The sequence below is a fragment of the Sabethes cyaneus genome, chromosome 3, assembly GCF_943734655.1.
Source record: "Sabethes cyaneus chromosome 3, idSabCyanKW18_F2, whole genome shotgun sequence".
Lineage (NCBI taxonomy): Eukaryota > Metazoa > Arthropoda > Insecta > Diptera > Culicidae > Sabethes > Sabethes cyaneus.
The window spans coordinates 21487492-21510199 of NC_071355.1; the positions used below are offsets into that span (position 1 = coordinate 21487492).

Sequence of the window (22708 nt, forward strand, 5' to 3'; positions counted from 1 at the left end):
CACCGAATTTTCTGGCCAAATCACGGTCCGACAGATTGGGATTCGTGGGATATTGTCGAGAGTGATCGAGTTTTATTTAGGATTTTCAAACAAGAAATCTTTACTAAACAATTTTGGTTAATGTTTATCAATATCTGGAAACATTTTGTATGGAATGGTTGAGAGTGGAGGAACAAAATTAGATATGAGACTATCTAATAGAAGGGTGTGGCGGTAGTTTAATTGCAAAAAACAGTTGGATACCAACCGAGAGAAAGTGTGTATTGGAGTCCCACCTGCCATTGAACAACCCAATATATTTTTGGGCTCATATCGAAATGAAATCTCTCAGTTTCATCCAGTTTATTATTCTTCTCACCAAAGCGTCCTCCACTTTACAAAAAATATAATTTTTGGTTAGATAGGTAAAAAATTGCTGTACAAATTCGGTACTTTTCGGACCAAATACTAAAAATAATAAGATGGTCGAGAACCCATAAACGGGAGTTCTTACATCTACAATGAATTAATAATAATTTTCCTAAGCCTTAAATAATTTTTCCCCACGGGAAAATTTCAATCACTGGTCAATAAAATAAAATTAAAATTACCGAAGTTATTTCTTGTGTTGCTTTGCAACAGAGAGACTGCACGAATGGAACACATTGGCTTGCGCAAAGAGTGATATCATGTCAACTAACTAACGCCGGAAAGGTCAAATTATGTACACACACTCGAGCATTGAACCTGCTTGCCATCCGGTTCTGTTCGATATTAATAAATCAATACAATGTGTACAATGTGAGTTCATTAGGGTAGCACAGAATTTTGAGATACCGAGCGAATATTGTGCACAACAGTGATGTACTTTCAAATAACGAGATTGCGGATTCATTTTATTTCGACAGTTATTGAATCCTGCATTCACACGTTTGTTGTCTGTTACACCGTTGTACTTGGATTGGAAGACATCCTAATAGTTCATTCACAGCGTCTCATCGAAGGTATGTGCGGTTTGTACACCGTTTTGCACACTCTATTTGTTCGGAGCACAGCTCAGCAGTGTAGACCTCTCGCATGTTTGTAGATAGTGACATGCCGTGTTTGATCGTGTCAGCACGCCAGTCAGCCAGGCAACACAGTTCTTCGGAAAATGTAAATCAAGTATATGTAGCAGTTATAGTATGACGTCTGCATCATATACGCTTGAACCATAGAATGACACACAGAATGTGTGCTGTTGAAGCCATAACCCGTTTTAACGTGTACCGATTGTGTTTGCTTCACCGAACAAATGTATTCCCATGCTCTCTTGCCCCGAACCGAAAGGACCTTGTTTTGCCTGAGCTGTGTGCAAGGGCAGGAGAAGCTGACAAATGCACGAACCAGGCGCGCTCCAGGGAGGCTGTGTGTGACAGTTTTTTTTCCTTTGCTGTGCTTTCATTGGAAAATCGGTCATTTTTTTACCGGAAATGTGTTCAACACAGTTTGCCAACGATGCGTACGTAAGTGCCGGGACCATGTTCAGCAGAGCAGGTGCCCTCTGCTGACCGAGCCCCGAAGTCAATCAAAATGTACATACCAATCATCGACGTGTGCTGAGTGTTGTTGTCGATATCCTTCAACGGATGGAACATGAAGTACGTGTAACTACACGCCATAAAGAGTTACTGAATTCTAGCTTCCTAGCAGAATTTGATCGATCAGTTCATTCATAGGTATCTATCAATCTAGATGGTTTAACAGCCAGTTAACCCCGGCTTCTTGTATATGAATACAACATCACATTCAATACTGAGGTATTCAAATAATTTCGAAACAATTTGGCTTCGTGCTAACATGACTTTTCAACATATTGAAGTAACATGGTTTACAAAAATTTTTGTTCTTGTTTGTAAATTAATTAAGAACAACACATATAATAAGCACTGCAGCATAGTTTTGCACGCTGCAAAGAACACCACCACCTGTTTGTAATTACATCCATCTGTAAAGCGCACGCCAGGCAGCCAGCCTGCATCGGAATTTCATACATGCTACCTTCAACATGAACTCAGTCAGAACCAGGACAACTTTCTTGCTTCGCGGTGGGTTATGTGTGTATACTGCGAATGTCGTCTGCTGCGGGTCGGATCGGAGGATGAACCAGAAGCAGAGTACGCTACTATATACATTCATGGTTGCGGGACAACAAACTTACACGTTCATTGAGCTATCGGAAAGGACGACGCTGCGCTGACGAGACAGTAGTGGCGTTTGGCGGATACTTGGCAGCAGCAGCAGCAGAAAGAACGCGCACCGGTCGTCGACGTTCATTTAGCACACATGACAAATTCTGTTGGAATTAACCTGCCGGAAGCGACTGCAGTTGGCATCCGTCGGTTGAAAGCCTTTCGGGTGGGAATGGGTTTAAAATAGACTCAGGATATTTCGCTAGCCAAGCCATCTATCCTGGTGTGCCGGTGCGGATGGTGCCAGTGCACTGGCACAGTCTCGGTAAAGCTTATGACACAATTATCGGCAGGATGGATGTTTTAAATCCAGTTTCGTTCCACACGCGCTCTCAGGCGAAAGCTGCTTTTGTATTGAATTATTTATGTAGAACGTGTCTCATTTCATGGCGAAGCCAATTCACATTCATATTTTATTCATAAAATAAATGAATCTTATTTTTGATCCGGATCAGGAAAAGGTGGCACTATTATTTTCAGAAACCATTGTTTCTAGAGAACTGGAAATTCAATCAGTACCGAATCCAAAGCCACTAAAAAGAGAACTGGTGAATTGCAATTCCAATTGAACGTATAGCTTTAAGGTAAGAGGAATAACTTACCAGTGAAGGAAATATATTTTTTCGCAGAACAGTTGGCTATTATGGTGCAAAATAGTTAGTTGACAATTTATCAGGGCGGTGGAACGCCCAATGAGCTAGGGAGGGAGGAGAGGAAAAACGAGACAAAGTTTCGACGAGCGCGTAATGAGTTGAATACTAGTTGAACAAGGTGCTTTACCAGATTTTGTTACGTCGTCTATCCTCATTAGTTCAGTTCAGTTCAATAGACAAAGTAGTCTAAGTCCCCCCTAACAAAAAAAAATCCTCATTAGTAAGAGATTTCGTAGGGCAGTATCAGGCGAGTTTTAAGGGAACCCGTGCCACTCAAATAATCACTCTCCGAAAAATCCGATAGAAATATCGGAAGCACAACGTGTCCGCGCATCATATTTTCGTGGATTTCAGGGCAGCATACGATACAGTCGGGCGCGAAGAAGAACGAGTCAAATGTAATATATAAGCTGACTATTTAACTCGAATAAAACTATTCGTAAACCTGAATCACAGATCTTATTACGATTGCTTTTCTTACCACAATAAACTTAGCTCGCTATGTAACATCTCTTGTATGGGGGCTCCGTTGCCGCTAGGTTACCGAGTCTGCTTTGACAAGCGAGTAGTCATGGGTCCGAATCTTAGTAGAATCAGGCATTCGATGTTAAGTGACTTTAGCATGGGTTTTGTTTTTTCCTGTATGGACTCATCACTGCGACCAGTATGGTTAGATCTATTGCGATAGCATGGGTTTATTCTCAGGCCTTTCTTATTACCCTTCCTTCTTGCTGAATTCTATATGACCCCCATAAAAGCACTCTCAGCTATTGAAGTTCAACCGGGATATTGTTCTTCCGTTTTTCAAGCTAGGTAAAAATTTGTGAATAAATAAGTTGGAAGTCTGTCGACCCGTCTGGTTGGCGGGGTAATCTGTTGAAGAAATTCCGTTGGGTAGCTCGGAGCTACCCTACACATCGACTCGAGAGTAAAAACTATCGCGGCATTACATTGCTCAATTCTGCCTATAAGGTGCTCTCCCGTATCCTGTTCTGTAGACTGAGACCGTTAGTGGAGTTCCTCGCCGCGCAGATATTTATCCTGCGTCAGTTACTAGACAAGCTCCGAAAGAAAAACTTGAAGACTCATCTGTTTGTGGACTTAAAGGCGGTGTACGATTTAGTCAAACGAAACGGGCTGTGGCAGATAATGCTAGAATATGGCAGTTGCGCTGGTTCGTGCGACGCAGGATGAGTTAAAATCATGTGTTAGAGTACCGGGTGAAACCTCAGCCGCTTTCATGTCATTGGATAAACTGAACCAAGGCGATGTATTCTCTAATCAGCTATTCAACATTCCCGGTGAGAATTGTTGGACGGACGTCGTCCGACACAAGCAGAACTTTTGCTTGCGTCTGTTCAACGTCGTGTGACAAATTATTACTGGGTTGTCTTGGAAGGTGCAGTACGAAGGGCAAACGTGGAAAGGAACAGAACTATCATCACGAAACCTTACAAGTTTCTTCGTTTTGCGAATGACGTCATGTTATTGGAATCAACCGATTCCGGTGGAAGAGGCCTTTAGCCCTTTTAAATGGGAAGCAGCGAGATTGGGACTAAGAAGCATTAACAGACGACAGGGAACGTGGGAGCCTAAATGGTGTTTATGCTTGGGGGTTTGAGCGTAAAATTCAGCAATAAATACTTTTTTAAGCGAGTTGAAGGACTGTAGCGTATAGCTAATTGGGTCTCGGTCCAGCTCAGGTGCAAACCGAGTAGATATTGGTCGGTCGAAGTAATACGCTTCGGTCAATCGAACGTCGTTCCTTGGAAAGAGGACCAATATCATTCAAGATTGCTTAGTGAGCTCTTTGTGTCATCTTTTGTGATTTTATAACATTAGCCCGAATACCACAAGCCCGAATGTATGCTGTCTTAGTAAATTGAATTCTACTCTTGTCTGCAAAAAGTCACCAGAAATCATGTTGTCTTGCTTTGCAACAGTTGCATTGTGCCAACCTCCTCATAAACTTAAGTCTAGAGGTATCGCAACGCTCTATTACTAAATGTAAAAGCCAACTGTTCAAATATATTACTACCTACTTTAAATAAATATTTTGGTGCAAATCGATTGGCTGCAGCGTATTGCCAATCGGATCTTATGCCGACTGGCGAGCTGTTCCCATTATAAATGGACGTTAATATTCCAAGAGGACCAAGAGGACCCAGCCAAGAGTTACTCAAGTTGGGCTTATGGTCATGGTCCATGTAATGTCTTCTAAACTTATTTTATCCTAATTTGTTCGCTACTAGTCTCGTCGTGTCAGCATAATTGTTCATCTCTTACATTTGTTATTAATTCGAAAACAATTGACAAATCCATAACAATTTGTTTTGTCAAAATTGTTCTCCAATACATAAAAGATACCTAATTGTCTTTTGTGCTACTCCTAATGCATTACTCTAACGTCTAAACCAAAATATTTTACCTATTCAAAACCGCAAAAACTAAAATCATAGTTGGGTTTTAAAGTACAGTCAATCCACAATCATGGGTCACACACAATTGTGGTTCATTTTAGCTCTAGCTGCTGATTAGCGTTTAAATATCACCTAATGATTATTCAAATTGTTAGTGCTACTTATGAGTAACAATTTTAGTAATCACTTCGTATAATATTCACGCAATAATTAGCAGAAAAAGCTAAAATGACCCATAATTGTGTGTGACCCATGATTGTGAACTGACTGTATACTTCATTATATCCAAGGATATATAAAAAAGCGGTGGTCTGTGTGAGGCTGCATACTACAATCCTAAAATTCTTCAATCTTGGATAAAATATGGTATATCCGGTAAGAATTGTCGGTCAAACATCGTCCAATACAAGCAAATCTTTTGCCTGCGTCCGTCCGACACCGCTCGACAAACTCTTACCGGGCAGTGAGTGTGAATGAATACTGCTCCCATAAGAGATAACCAAGAGCAGAAAGCGAAAACAAAAAATCTGACTCTCTTCATCTCCCACTCCTATCCGCCACCCGGAGTCGGAGTACACCCCCTTAGGCTGATCCACCAAGCGCGGGGGTAAAATTCTACGATCAGTATTTGGTGGCAAAATGGAAAATGGAGTGTAGCGCAGACGCATTAACCACGAGCTGTATCAAGTATACAAATAAGCTGATATAGTGAAGGTAATACAATGTGGCAGGTTGCGGTGGGATGGGCACGTGATCAGAATGCCTGACGAAAGAGTAGCCAGAACTATTTTCAACAGAGAACTAGGAAGAGGCCGTAGACGGGGACGGCGCACGGTCAGCTGGTCAGTCACGGTCAGTTCGAGAGGATTGGAGAATGGGAGCTCAGGACCGACAGTATTGAAGGACCATAATTCGTTCGGCGCGGGATCGATGACGGACCGTCGCCAATAAAGTAAGTAAAGTAAGTTCTAGGAATAAAGTAAGTAAAGGAGGTTCTACTAAGGAAAAAGGGCTTTGTTTGCCTTACATTATGCGCATGTCCGGATCGATAACAGATGTACAGATGTACTAAATGCCTGAGACTAAAGAGATCTAAAGGGATCTAAAAAGGCAGCGGATAAAGTGCCAATGACAAGGGAAAAGTTCAAGAAGGCCAAAAAGGCTCTGTCCCACTTTCTGAAAATACAGATTTGCAAGTGGCTGGGGGACAAAATAGGGGTGGGCAAAAGACGTTCAAACAAAATAAAAGTGTTGTGAAAATTTCCGTACAGATGTACACAAGTGGCTGAGATTCAAAGGGGCCCCCGATGAAGATCGGGTACTCAGCTAGATTTCCATATCACTAACATATAGAACTATCTATAGTACAAAGTAGAATTCTGATTAAATGCATATTTTTATTATTTTTCGAATAATTTTGCATTGTTTTAGATGCTACTAAACAAATGCCTACAACTGAGTTTATATCGATGTTTGATGCCCAAAATGCTACAAGCACATTTAAAGATATTATCATGCACATGCTGCATCGGGCCTCAGTTTAATGGTAGTACCATTGAGCTTTACAAATATCCTGAGTATAATTAAAACAAGCAAACGTAAGCAGTTGGTCACTTGCTTTTGCTAATTTTAAAGTAGACTCCAATTAAACGATTTCATTGTAAAATTTTGCACAAACTTTGTCCCTCCCATGGATAGGTGGTTTGACGCGTACTTCGGCTAACCGACCTAAAAATCTTAGTTCCGCATGTAGAATGTAATATAGTTTAAGTTGGATATATGTGTAGTATGTAGTATTGCATAATTTACCTTTACGTGTAGCATGTGTCTCGTAATGCGGAATGGAGCGAAATTGAACGGATCTGATTTTAAATCAAGTCCGTTCAGGCCGAAGCACCGGGAGGGCTTACTCAGTTCCCTAGATGAAATGCTGGTATGCACAGAAATTTCTCTAGAAAACTGAAACCAAATCCTACCCACCATTCATGAGATTTTGACTTACTCATGAAAATTAAAATTTATCGCTAGTTAGAACGAACGAGTGTTCCAAAATGATGTGATGTCTTTATTTGCGTAATCGAGACATTTTCTATGAGATTGCTATAGAATTTGTGGCTGTTATGCGATTATGGACAGCACAGTATGCATGTATGAGTGTGCATGGGTGTATAGGTACGAATGAATATATGTTTGAGTGTTCTATGATGAGTGGGAATTTTTTCTTATACCTATGCTGCCAAACTACAATTATTAATGGGCAGGAAGTTATAGTCAGTAGCTGTGTTTCCTGTGTCAGTTTCCTATGTTATTACTATTATTACTAATATTGCTATCGTTGTTGTTACTGTCCCCTCTATTGTATTATTTTTGTTTTGGATGTAATGAATTATAATTATTATTGTTATTTTCACTTTCGTTGGACCTAGCCCCGAGATGGGTAACATCTACCCGAAACCGGTTGGCGAATAAGGTAAATGATTATTGTATTTTGTAAGAACAACAAGTGATAGTGTCCAGTATATACATTACATTATTAGTATTATTGTTATTTTCTTATTTCCCTCCTTTATTAGAGTGATTTGCATGTCTTGTGATTAACCGCGAACGGTATTCAACTAACAATATAAAATTATCACGAATGACGCTGTTTGTATCCCAAAGACCCTCCTAATGCTGATGAGCTACTGTCGGAGAGTCCATTAAGCCGGACTCACCGGCGGCCTGCTCCTCTCCATTCTTGCTGCTGTCGTCGCGCTCGGACTCAGTACTGTGGATCTCTCGAAAAGCTTATAACCTCGATATGCATTTGTGCTGTCCATTGCCCAATCCTGGCAGACTTCAACTGGAATTCCACTTCTAACTAAATCTTTTTAGAGTATAGCTCTTCAAGTAAAAACAGATAATCGATTTTCTGGTTGATTCAAGCGATAGCGAAGGGCTGTCCTCAATATACCATCATTCCCACTTCCTAAAATATGGTCATAGTACATAATATATGGCCATGGTATGAGGATTTTTTCGATTCAATACCATCCTCACAGAATTATCAACGTCGTTAACATCTTATTAAGTCTTGCTTCAGTGACAGCTTGCACTTAAGACTTAACACGGCATATATACATATCTCCAAGTGAAGTTCTACTTGATCCACCTCATCCTTTCTTAGTTACAGAATCATTTCAATTGACCACGGTCTGAAAAGCATACCGACGAATCGGTTGACTACCGCTACAAATAGGCAATTAATGCCACCGGGAATAATACGAGAGAGTACCAGTCCCCATTATATCGCATCTGCTCTATTTTTCGGAAGTTCAAGTAGTTTTTCGATAGTTCTGAGCGATAATATTGCTCTTGAATAATATCCCGCACAAAATATTCGAAAATTTACGCCAACAGCTACAATACTGCAAAGATGGTAGATAAAGAAGCGGCTGTGGCTTTTAATGAGCATAGGTTGTTGAACAGCGCTGGGTCAATCGTGATAACATGGGTAGTTAGGAGATGAGTAGCGTCCATCCTAGCGAGTAGTTAGTCAGTAGTAGCATAGGTGATGGACAGACATAGAATTCTCGTGATATTACTAACTCGAAAATTGCAATCAACATGTTGACTAAAAATTTCTTCTTTTCTTTTCTTTTCTTTCTCTGCCTGATCTCTATCGCTTCTTCTCACGGCAACAATGTTGTCGTGAGGGGAGGCAAGAAATCAGCCACAGATGACTACACTGGTGACAACGATGGATGAGGACGCCGTGGTGCCGTGAATAGGCACAAAGTAAGAAAGGGTCGAACAAGATGAGGAAACAAACAAAGGAAGGAGAAAACAAGATAAGTACAAGCCATCTTATTCTATATTCACCAAGTACACAATTATAACGAGCCAAGTTCTGTCACTCTTCTTCCTCCTCATTAATCCATAATCACCAACGTATTATGGCGCTAGTGTTATCCGCAAGGATTCTTTTATCATTATCACAACCACCTTATCTCAGCCCTGGACAGACTTGGCTCTAACTGCCCCACCGCGTGCTGCAAACAGAAACAGAAACAGAAAATTTTGCACAAACTTTGTCGGGAAAATTAGCGACCTCAGATTTTTTAACTATTGCGCTCATATTACAAGTTTACAAACAAAATGAGAAACCAACATTTAAGCCAGTCCGCTTGAGAAGGGTTGAACATAAAAATATATTGGTAACTATATTTATATTTTTGTCAAACATTTTCTCCAGCAAACATTTATGAAAAAAGTTCCCTCAACATAGAAAATATCATTCATCTAATGATGAACGCAAACATATCAAAGCTTCGTAGAGATACATGCCGCTTTGCGGTTCGTTTGTGGTATCTATCAGCAAAAACTCGTCTAACTCTGTGCACCATCGCTGTTGTAGCTCTAGTCTAGCAATAAAAATGATTCTACGGGAGTAGGCGCAAGAATGCCAAATGCCCACGTTAAATTAGTGTTCTATTCGTTCTGCTTTAATGGCAGGGTAAGAGTGAGCTGCATTATGTTCGCTACTCTCTGGAATTGTATGAATTTCAAACACTGGGTTAGATAGATATAGATTGAAAAATGCACACAAATCGCCACGCGGCATGCGACACAGCCCAGAAGCAGCACACAGTGAATACGTCATGTGTGCAGCAAGGACTGCGGCGGGGCTGGGGCGCTCTAGCGTCGACTTCAATGGTTTATGGTTTGTTTTCATGGTTCAATGATTCAATACGCACCCATGTTCTTGAGAGTCTAAGTGATTCGGTTCGGGGTCGCTCCGCAGAAGACTTGCATTCGTTTTTACACAAGAATGTACCCTATGGAAGGCGGTTTTATTCAATGGAATTCATTTACTATTTAAGCTGAATTAACCGCTGTTTTTGCTTAAAACATATAGAGCAGAACAGGAGTACCGATATCAATGACATTATCCACATATCAATCGCAAAAGGTTTCATGTGTGATAATCAAATTCAACTTACCTGAACAAACTGCACTGTTAGGGCGGACTTGCCCACACCACCGCTGCCAAGCACGACGATTTTGTACTCACGCATTGTGGCAGACGACCGACCGACCGACCTGTTGCTGTGGTTTTCCTACACCTTTTTTTCCTTTCAATTGTAGCTCTCACTGTTATTGTTGTTGTCGTTATGCTGTTTCGCCTAGTCAAGTGGTTTTCGTCAAACCTGAGGGCGTAAGTGTTTTAGCAAACTGCCTCCACCACCAGCACCACCACCTTCACCAACCAACTGGGGCGCCAGATCTAGCAGACAGCCACAATTTTTTGCCCCCTGCCGGAGTCTGTTTGCACAGCACAAGGGGGTTTCACCTTTCGGAACAAATTACTTTCTGTGTCGCACCCACACGTAGCACAGATTCTAAATACCAGGCTTTGTGCGGGTGGATTCGGAACTTTTGCACACGTGGGCTTCTCCTGGAGACCTGCTGCCGCTGCTGTTAACGTGAACTGCAAACTTTTCGAATGATTTTTCTTCTTGTGTATTTACCGTGATTCACCTTATTTAAATGGATTTGCACTAATTACGTACGGGTGTATGATATTGCTTCTGCGAATTCTGGCTGTTTGGAAAAGGGAGATACAAGAAAAATAAAAATTAAAACAACGAAGCGGTTAGGTGTTTTGCGAATCATATGTGCCGGCCCGGAGTGTGAGCCGGAATTAACGAATGTCGGTGTGGGTTTTTCACTCGGAAGCTGTAGGCGGTGGAGACGGAGCCGATGACGAAAGCGAAGAAAGGAAAAAAAACATATTTGGCGATTAGCTTTGCGTTATACGAGCGTAGCATATACGAGAACACGCCACCTGACCTTGGCCGGCTGGCCAGTTGTGTATGCAATTGTTGGCATGATTTCGGTCATGCTACGTCATTGGTTGATGTCATATGTGCGCGCAGCTATTGTCGGAACGATTCGGTTCTATTTTGGACCACAAATGCACTCGTTTATTATTATCAACGTGACCGATGAAGGATGTTGTTTCCTCTACTTTCGTTTCTGAAATGTACAATGTACAAGGGGTGGCTGCTGCTTTGCTGCTGGTGATGATGATGATTCATCGTCCAACTATGAGATAGCGATAAATGTAGAGCACTGCACTACTGCTTGCCAGCATAAGGGAACTGGCGAGTTGAGTTGAGTTGAGCTCAGTAACAAGCATGATTACAGTAATGCGGGCCCGTCGACTCGACAGCATGGATCAATATCAGCTGCTTTCACACGATTATTGCCATTATACTGGGAGCTTACTTCTGCAGTAAGGTCACATTGTATTACACGTTCAATATAATTTTTAAGATTTCAATCTATTTTTGGGTTGAATGACAACTTTTGAACTAAAATGATTAAATTAAAAATTAGTTTTAGATAGGGCTAACGATATATTTCAGACAGATTTCAATGTAGAAATTCCTTGGCAATTCCAAGTTTTCCAGAGTAAATAAAATCGCCTGAAGATTTCTGAGTAAACACTCTGATGTATTGCCAGAATGTACGAGGACTATTCTCACTATACTTATGATTGCAATTATGCAATCATCATGATGTCTGAGGCCTTGGCGACTGCATTACGACGCTTCTTTATCGACAGACTTCACAGCCGGCTATTAGAATACAGGACAATTACGGGGCTAGTGCAACAATCCTACTGACTCTATCTAGCAACTGTAGTTATTGTTTTTAAATTAGTAAATATTCAATTGATTACATTTCTAAATAAACTTACGAGACTTCATAGGACCATTCAGTGAAGCTGAATGTTTTCCAATATACATACTGCGGAGAGCTCTGGGACATGAACTGAGACCTTTCATTCTACATTTTGCAGCGAACAATTATGGTCAGAAGTGATTGTGGGCCGCGGGCTTCAAAGGGACAACTCATTTGGCCCACACCTTGCTTATACTTGAGCACCACACTACTCTATCTTATGTATTTATAGTGCCCTCCCGGTTCACGCTCGTTGGTCACAAAGAGCGCCGTAAATACAGCAGATAGAGCAAATACTATTTGGCAATTTTATACATAGGTAGCTTTATAAATGCCCTTCGTATAACCTTTTTAAAATTAGCTTGCCTGAGGCGGTAGGGCCAAATAAGTTAAATCAGAGCACAGGTAGCAAGCTAAATCCTGAGAACGCTTGTAGGTGTCTCGGAAGGCCTCCGCGGAGTGCACTGGCTGCACCATGAAGTTCGCTTCAGCTATCGATCCACGAAGAAAATGATTCAGAGTGTTAGATACATCTATATTCAAGTTCTACTGTGGTACATACACTTACGGCCGGGAAATGATCATTCATGTCAACGTAGTTTGCAGTACATTGTCGGATAATGCTCATTCGGCGTCTAGCATCTTCTTTACAGATCTCACCATCCGCTCCCATATGCCGCCCATATGCGGTGCTGCTGGTGGATTAAAATGCCCCACTGTAAATGCGCTCCTAACACTGGTTGCACAGTCCTTGTTGACTTTCTGGGGCTCGATATCGGCATCTACGATGCACGTCAAAGCAACGCAAAGCCTAGGTGCTACATTCCATTATCGAAACTTGACCTTCTGTTTTTCATACGATAGACTTCGCAGCCAGCTGTTAGAATATTAACTTAAACTCTAACAGCTTCTCCCAGCCGAGGGGCTGCACGCGTACAAAGTGCAAAAGGCTCCAAATCGTGACGAACGGCAAAATACGGTGGGAAAGTTACGTTCGCGGAAACTGTACACCTAGATGGTGACGAAGCCTCATTGTCTCATCATGGAAGCGGACTTCCGGAAGGCTACTGTTCTTCACCGACCCATCACAAGTATGATGTTCCGGAGGAAGTAAGGAAACATAAACTTTCAAAGTTTGCCAAGAAATACATGATTTGTCACGCGACCTGCTCATAAGAGAAACGAAGTGCGCCGTTCGTGACTACCGGGACTGTAAACGGGCAGATCTACCTCAAGGAGTGTTTTCAAAAGAATCTAATTCCTCTGTTGAACCAACAAAAGGGCCCTACGATTTTCAGAATGGATCTAGCTTCGTGCCACTATTCAAATGATGTCCTGGAGTGGTACGAAGCCAACGGGGCTGCTTTCGTACCCAACACACTGTAACTAAGGCTCATCGAAAAATACTGGGCTATTATTTATTTATTATTATTTATTATTTATTAACATTGATCCATCTGACAACAGTGTCTACATGAATAAAACATACTAAATTGCTACTAACAGGCTAACTAGATTACATTCACACTTTGCAAACGATTTCGAAAACAATTAGCAGAACAATTAAAATCAAAGTGACTATATACACGATTAAACATACAACACATAGCTCTGATTGGCTCATTTTGTCCGTAATCAGTTCTTCTAAAATCCAGCCGAAGAAAATCTGAGCTGCGAAGGGCACGTGGAGCAGCGTTTATGTTAATTTGAGCGAGGATATTTGGAGAGTCCAATTCGCCCAGCAAAACTTTCCTGATGAAGAGTATCCTATCAATATTTCTCCTTTTGGCGAGAGTTTCCATATCGAGTAATTTACAACGGTCTTGATACGGCGGGAGCACTGAAGGGTTTTGCCAGGGAAGGTGTCTCAATGCGTATCGTAAAAATTTCCGTTGAACTGCCTCAAGTCCAAATTCCAGTGTAAGGGCTCCAAACTACAGCAGCGTATTCCAAGATCGACCGAACGATAGAATAGTACAAAGCGCGTAAACAGTACGGATCTCTGAACTCTTTGGACACTCGAAATATAAAACCCAAATTTTGATTGGCCTTGGATATAATGTAGGAGTAGTGCTCCCGAAAGCTAAGATGCGAGTCTAGTATCACTCCTAGATCTTTAACAGCATATACCCTTTCCAGGCACTCGTTGCCGATGTGATAACTCCAAGTAATGGGTTCTTTTTTACGGTTAAAGGAAATAACCGAACACTTGCACACACTAATAGAAAGTTCATTCTTTCGACACCATTCCACAAAGATATCAATGAGATTTTGCAATGTTTGGCAATCTTCAAATGATTTGACCAGTACGTAAATTTTCAGGTCATCAGCGTAGAGCAATCTACAGCCTCTTGGAAGCACAGTACACACGTCGTTGAAAAATAAGGAAAACAGAAGGGGCCCGAGATTGCTTCCTTGTGGTACGCCAGATCGATTGCAAAATTCGCTAGAAGATGCGTTACCTAGTTTTACTGAGAGGCGGCGATTCACTAAGTACGATTTCAACCAGTTAACAAAGCTCGACGCTGCACCCATACGCTCTATTTTAGCTACAAGCAGATTGTGATCCACACGGTCGAAGGCAGCTTTCAGGTCAGTGTACACTGTGTCAATTTGAGCACCATTTTCTATTTTTCGTACGCAATATGATGTAAATTCCGCTAGATTAGTGACAGTGGACCGTCCAGGGTAGAATCCGTGCTGATCACAAGAGATGTGTCGTTTTGCCTCGTACATCAGCTGTTTACTTATAAGGATTTCAAGCAGTTTTGAGCCACTGCTCAGAGATGTAATTCCACGGTAGTTGGCCACATCAGCACGATCTCCCTTCATGTATACAGGAAATAAGATGGACTCCTTCCAGGCATCTGGGAACGTCGATTGCGATATGGACTGGTTACAAACAGCAGTGAGAGGTGCACAAAGAGCATCACAACATTTTTTAAAAATAATCGGTGGGATGCCATCCGGTCCAGGCCGCCACGATGGTTTTAGTTTGTAGATCACATTTTTAATGTCTGCTTCCGTAAACGTCACATTCCGCATTTCTAAAATCCCCTGTTCAACATTCAGAAGTGCCTCGTCGATTTGCTGTGCAGGAATAAATCCGTTTTTAAATACACTGGCAAAGTGTCCGGCAAACAATTCACAAATTTCACGCGGAGAGCTCGCCAAATCATCGTTGTTAGACATTACCGATGGCAGACCTAGTGTTTTTCGTTTCCCATTCACAAATGACCAAAAACTTTTGGGGTTGCGTTTCAAGTCATTTTGAGTTCGCTGAACATCTCTATAAGCATTGCTAGCGAGTACAAACTCTCTTTTCGTGTACGGGTTCCGATTATTCGAGTAGTGTCAAAGAGCTCTCGCACGTCCACTTTTTAATTCGCGTAAACGACGGTTTGACCAAGCAGGGTTAGGTTTTGGTCGAGGCTTGGGAACATGTAGGATAAATAGTGCTCGCAGTGTATTATTCAGGTAAGATACTGCTTCATCGACATTCACGGCATTGTATAAAGGCACCCATTCAACTTGTGCGATCGCACGGCGCAAAACAGCAAAATCAGTCCTTCGAAAATCAAACTGAGCATTCTCAATTGGCTCGGTAAGAGATACAGGAACGGAACAGCGCAGTGAAACGAGTAGAGCAGGGTGGTACGGGTCCAGTTCAATAAGTGGTTCAACAACTTCACTGATACTACACTCTTCTAAAGCATTTTCATTGGCAAACACTAAATCAAGAATGCGATTTCTACAATTAACGATGTGATTCAGTTGCTTCATGTTGAGTAGCGACATGCCATCAATAAGAATGGAGCTGGATCTACTGAATGACGATTCGGTTGGATGGGCAAATAAATAGCCAGTAATACCTTCTTTCCAAACCAGATTAGGCTGGTTAAAATCCCCAAATAGCAAATGAAGATCGTGAATTTCCAAGGAATCGACAATTTGGCGTACGCTTTCAACATATCGCTCTATGTAGTTATGAAGTAGGCAAAACATCCCGAAGAGGTCAAATCTTAGGGAGACATGAAGAAAAAGTGGATTTCCGTACAGAGAAAGCTGCAACCAGATGTTGTACAGAACCTTATAAGTGGAGTTAAGCGTAAGCTGCGAGCATGCGGTTATGGTATTGCAGTTAAATGAAATAAATATGCCAAAAACTTACTAAAGGGTCATATTTTATTGTCTGAAAGTTTGAAAAGGATCGGTCAACTAGGAAATTTTCTGCAACGTTTTTTTCGTGATGCAATTTAATGTGGCACATCCTTTACAAGAGGGCCCGTATACCATACATGATCGCGTTCTAGATCGCTATTTCCACTTTTGACTGAGATATGACCTAAGGAATCCGAGGGACCTCATTGAAGACCGACCAGTCGCAAATATGCAACGCAAAGATGTATATTTCGGCTTACACTGAAATGTCGTGATAATTTCGTCAATACAACTGTCCAGTGTTTCCACTTTTCTCAGCTTTCGTCTCCAATTGCGTCGCCGCAGTCGCAGTCACTACGCCATATGTTTTGGCATTATGTTTTGGGATTTTTCCGGGAGAGGAACTGCTGGAATCTTCGATCTCAAGTGATAATTTTCATCGGGTGAAACATCTCACGCAGATCTCCGCCGATAGCGATACCTTTCTCCCGGAATCCAACGATTACGGACAACAGCGGCACGATAACGTCAGGATCCTTCAGCAGCTGTGAATTTAGGGATACATTCGTATCTTTACCTCATTTTTGAGGTTTAGAACAACAGGCAGAGGTAGCTACCACACCTTGAATTGTTTGGTCGCGTCAAAATAATGGGGCTTTTCTTTTCCCCTGGTAATCGTCAATGTGCTTGTAGACGTCCGTTTGGAACACCGGAATCTTCTCTAACTTCTTCTCCAGCTGTCTTTAATTTTATTTCACCATCTTCGACTATGTCGTACAGGTTGTTTATTTAATAACTAATTTAAGCCTCGGATTCTATTACTAAAAACATTTCTAGACAGAGTAAAATCGAACACATTACAAACATCGTTGAAGGAACGCAAGCAGACATTAGAACAATTATTCACACCATAATTTGTTCTGTGGAATTGGATGGCCAATAACGGTGGATTCCGAAGCCGACGAGGAGGTACATTCCACGGTATCTGGTACAGGAGTTCCGGGCAATCCACATTGCCCGTTATAAGGTCGAATATAAATAGACGCTGCTGTTTGACGCGCCGGACTGCGAGTGTATCCACGCTAATCAGTTGACAACGGTCTATGTAACTGGGAAGATTGACTGGATCATTCCACGGTAGCTGACGCAAGGCGAATCGCAAGGTTTTTTTTTTCTGAATTCGCTCAATCGCAAGGATCTGTGTTACGTGTGCAGGACCCCAACCCGGGGAAGCATACTCCAAAATGTTGCGTACGAGAGAGCAATATAGCGTCTTGAGGCAATAAACGTCAGTGAATCCAGACGCATGGCGTCGCATAAAACCAAGCTCGGTGTATGCTTTAGCGGTGACTACTTATATGCTCGTCGAACCTCAATTTAGAGTCAATAGTAACGCCTAGGTCGAGAATAGAGTTAACACGTTCCAGACAATCCGGTCCCATGCTGTATTGATGAAGAAAAACGGTGTTACGGCAATTGTATGATATTACTTTACACTATTGCTGTTAACACGCATGCCGTTGTCACTCCACCAGACTAGCAAACGATTAATATCCTCCTATAATGCGACACAATCGGCAGGGGCAGCAACCACCCGCAAAATTTTCAGATCGTCAGCAAACGATAATTTCGATGATGACAGTAGCTCGACCAGGTCATTAATATAAATTATAAAGATGAGCGTGCCAAGCACACTGCCTTGAGGGACACCAGACGATATGTCAAATGTTCTGGAGCGCACGGAGTTTACTGTAACGAATGCTTTGCGATCGGATAAGTATGAGTAAAGCCTTTCGGTAAACCATGAGGGAAATTCGATGTAGTTCAGTTTTTCAATAATGAAATTGTGTGGTACAGTATCGAAAGCTTTCGCAAAATCAAAATAGATCGTATCCACTTGCCGCTTAGCTTCTAGCTCACGTGATATCGCTGTGACGTAGCACATAAGATTTGATGTTGTCGAACGATGCTTCATAAATCCATGCTGGCTGTTAGAAATGATCGGTGCAACTGACCTGTATATAGTTGTATGAAGTAGTTTTTCTAATACCTTGCTGAGGTTGCAAATGTATGGATATGCCACGGTAATTGGTGACCGATTTGTAACTTCCGGACTTATGGATTGGCACGATGGACGCCATTTTCCATGCAATGAGGAACGATCTACTACTGATTGAGCGGTTAAAAACAGTGGTAATCGGCAATGCACGCGAAACGGCGCAGTTTTTTAAAAATACTGGTGGTAGACTGTCTGTTCCGGGTCCTTTCGTTGAATCGAGATCGTCAAGAGCTTTGCGAACCTCGTCTATAGAAAACTGCACTAGTGGTAGAATAATATCACGGAACGGTATATGCAGTTGTGTCGCTAGACGGGTGATGCTTTACCAAATACGCCCTCGAAAAACGTAGCGAAAAGATTAGCTGATTCTGAGCTCGAGTGAGAAGTTGTTCCTTCGAAGTTGACCGACGGAGGAATATTGTTGCCAGTTTTACGTTTCTTAACAAAATTCCAGAAACAGGAGGTCCTATTTAACAGCAGACTGAATCCTTTGCAAATAGTTGTCATATGTTGCGGTAAGGACAGCTTTATACTCATCCTCACGCTCCCGAAGTTTAGCTCTATCAGATTTGCTTTTAGTAAAGAAATATTGGTTGCGCATTTTACGGAGGTTGTTACGAAGGTTTCGATCTTAGCCGCCGTAACGCCATTGAATAGCTGTTAGTAAACGTTGGATCATCCGGCCTCCATAATAGGCCAGCGCTTCGAGGCTGCCCGACTGCTGGTCACCGACTCACTTCGTAGTCTTTTGGAACTTTTTGTCCTTGGCGGATTTCACCGAAATACTAATGACTGGTTTTTCAAACAAGTAGTGCGTTTTTAGCAACTTATGAAGGTCGTTGTCGCTTGTTTCGGTCCGTAGATTGTCCATTAGAGCTTGCATCGCACTAGTATTGAATCTACCACTGCTCTGAACTTCGTTTCAAGCAGGGTTAATGGACGTTTTTCAGTCTTATCAACATCATTGACCGTCCATCGTATGACGCAATAGGCAGAATTGCGCAGAGGCGCGATATCCCCAACGTCTACCGTTCTGGTTAGGCAACATCAACCGACTATGCAGACTGTCTTTAGCAGCATCTTCTCGACTTCCAGGCAACCATCAGTTAGGCAGCTTGCCAACAGCTCTTTCCAATGAACCTATTCTTTTCAGCTTCTTTCCATGGCATATCTTCACTTAGAAGACTTCGGTTATTGCTTTCACGAAAATCTGGATAGGGTAAATCCAATATTCATATTCACCAGCGTTTCACGAAATTGCTCTTTTCTTAAGAACAGTCCTTGTGCTTAGTGCCCATAACCTATTGAGAGAACCCAAGATGCGAAAAAGTGTAGTTTTGAACGAAGAATTTCCATCTAAACGCCTCCAAATCTGAAACTAATATTGAGTAGGCTCGTGTCCATTTCGGGTTACTTCGAAAATTCGGTTTGGTTTCAAATCAAGCAGTTTTTGAAGTGTTATCATGTGGATTTTAGGGTTGGCTGAGCTATAAATGTTTGTAAAAGTGACTCTATGGGAGCCCAATCAGAACTGCAGACTGTTGATTGCAGCGGAATATCTCGAGCATATCATGCTTGGAGCTGCATGAAAACATGGATCGATTAATTATCCTGAATATCATTGTTTCTCTTTGTTCGATTAACGATTCAAGAAGTGTTGCAGACCGGTGATCGTACTGAAGCTGCTGTAGCTGGTTTGCCCTTGCGATACAAGCAGAAAAGAGCCAGTACGTAGAATGCGACTTTGAGCGTGTATGTTAAAATTCGTGGGAAAACATGGGCAATCCATTCTCGAGGTCAGCATATCGACAATAGCTACTGCTTTGATCACATCGCGACGAGTATTCAAAGGGGTCAAGATCGATGAGTCTACAGCGTTGTTCTTGGCAGAGCTGCTGGGAGGGATCCAGGATTCCAGGGCAATCTCCGAACAGCGAAACAAATTGATTCAATTCGGTCAACTCCATTTTGGAAGTAAGGAATTCACACGCTGGAGCGCAGTACTCAGGGTTGGACCGGACAAGTGCGCAGTAGAGCTTTGACGTATGGCAAATCCAAGGTTCCTGCAGGCCTTGTCGACACCAAATGCGATGTGCTGTTTGAAATCAAGCTTTGAGTCAAGCAGTATTCCCAAGTCCTTGACATAGTTTTCGCGACGTTAGAGCACGTCTGATAACATATAGTCGAAAAAGAAAAGGTTTAGTTTCCTGAAGAATGTAATAATTTCACATTTGTCTGGGTTCAGCAGCATGTAGCAATGTAGCATGTAGCTCCTGCAGAAATGCGACATCGTCCGCACCTTCAACTTTGGCATACAGCTAAAGATCGTCGGCAAAAGAGAGTCGCTGACATTTAATTAGCACATTGACATCGTTGAAGTGGACGAGAAAGGCCAAAGGTCCAGGATAGGAATCTTGTGGAACTCCAGAGAACCCAATGAAAGATCTGGAGTTTGCGTTCGCGTGCTTCCAAAAGAAATTTGGATTCATATTTCAGTCTATGTTCGACGTATTTTAGGTAGTTCCGGAAGCAGGTTCGACTCAATCGTTCGTAAGGCGTGTTGATTGACAGATAATGGTTACGGATTGGTAGCATTCTATATTTTGAGTATTTCTTGAGAGCAGCATTCCTCGCGGATTTCAGACGTCGTATCAGCTTCCGAACGGGCATAGTTCTTTTTGGAACATGCCAATAGATAGTGTAGTTCAAGTTATTAGAGAATGTTATTGCGGCGAAATTAACATCGTCCGATACGACCAACCAAAACGTTTTCTAGTAGTTCTAGGTACATCCCAGTTTATTTCGGTAGAAATGGATCAAACAGGTAGCATGTTAGAGTAGGAAAATGTTTATAAAATCATTAACTTCCACCCGTTTTCCCGTCTGCTGTTCTTCCTCCGTCAGTCTCAGTACATTTACCTCCCCTTGGTACTGTAAAAAATGACTAACCCAACCACCATTTAGCAACGCATATTTTTAGATACCTTGCAAATTGATCAATTCGAGGATATGAAATGGAGAAGGTAAATGAGGAGCGTCCAATATAGCTCAAGCCATCCCAAGCCCCTACCTAGCGCCTTCACGTGGCCATACCTGGTTGCTCTATTGAGTAGCCAAGCTAGGAGGTGCGATACTGGATGATTCCCGGATGTCTGATCTCAAAACTGCGGTTCAGGGCAGACGGCGGAGCCTCACGGCCTAGCTAATAGGTAAGCCTAATAAGTTATTTTAATTATTTTTTTCGTTTTAGCTTCTGAAGCATCTCCTGCTATATAGTAAACACTTTGGCCAAAACGAGCTTTAATACTGCACATGGATACCAGAATGAAAAATTAAATTAACTATTAGAAGCACTTTTGGAACCTCAAAGGACGCTACTCTATTCCATATGAAGGATTGCTGGTGAGATTGTTCTAGTTTTACCCATATATGCCATATTTCATCTTAATATCATATTATTATTGATACCATAAATGTGGAGGGCTGGATGATGAAGTGGATTGCCAACCTGAATCCTTAAGGTCTGAAGCAAATATGGCACTTCTCAATTCAAAACAAACAAATCATCACGTGGGTTAAAGTTGGTACAGCGAAATTGATTATTACATGGAAGGATCCTAATGCTGGAAGGCGACTGTTATAACCCCGGAATGCGCACAAGTGCCTCTGCTTGTGGGTCCGCCCAATCCCTGTTGGCCCTTTTGTAACAGCATTAGTGTGAAATTCATTCGATAATCAAATTTGGATCTACTGTAATTCTACCCACATACATTGGCAAATCCTTGAAATGATGGTGGCTTTCCCCTACTACTGGGTAAATTAACCATTAGTGGACCAGTTAGTACTTGAGTAGTTTTCTTCCACAAATTATATTAAACTGGTAATGCTAAACACGCAACCGATGGCTCTTACAATACAAGTAACTTTCGATTAAGCCTAAAAAAATATTAATTTGTGTTGATAATCTCTATATTTTGCACATTTTTTAAAACAGATTGGAATGTCCGTTTTCCTTTAATGGACCTTGTGGTTTACAATAGGATAGAGACCGGTTCCATTATAAGAATTCTAGTGTATTTTGCATGGAGAGGGCCCACTAATGGCGACATCTTTTGCGTTGTTAACCCATAATAGACCCACACTTGTTGAAATTATCGATTTTAAGGCATTAATAATCGAACGCTGCTCAATCTTTATAAACTGGAATGTGTGGCATGTTTAGTACTTTCTATTTCATGTCATATTTCCTCGGAAATAAGAAGCACAAGCTAATAAACGCCGAAACTGTACCCGAGGTCCATTATAGGTAAAGGGTCCACTATGGGATAACTCCTACCTTGCAAATTGATCAATTCGAAACAAATTTTCAGAACTTAGGTATCCGTGAAATCACCGCAGATGTTTCGAAAAGTCAATTTTCATTATGTAGGTAGGCATACGATATACACAAGAAAAACCCGTTTTGTGAAATTCAGC

General features: G+C 41.7%; 1 protein-coding gene across 1 annotated transcript in view; it reads right to left on the reverse strand.

The window, feature by feature from the left end:
* LOC128741922 (ras-related protein Rap1) overlaps positions 1 to 22708 on the reverse strand; it is a 57550-nt gene that overhangs the window by 32185 nt on the left and 2657 nt on the right. The window contains exon 2 of the mRNA XM_053838046.1: positions 10266 to 10866. Coding sequence (XP_053694021.1) covers positions 10266 to 10340 — 75 coding nt within the window. The 5' untranslated portion in view covers positions 10341 to 10866. The remainder of the gene's footprint in view (positions 1 to 10265; positions 10867 to 22708) is intronic.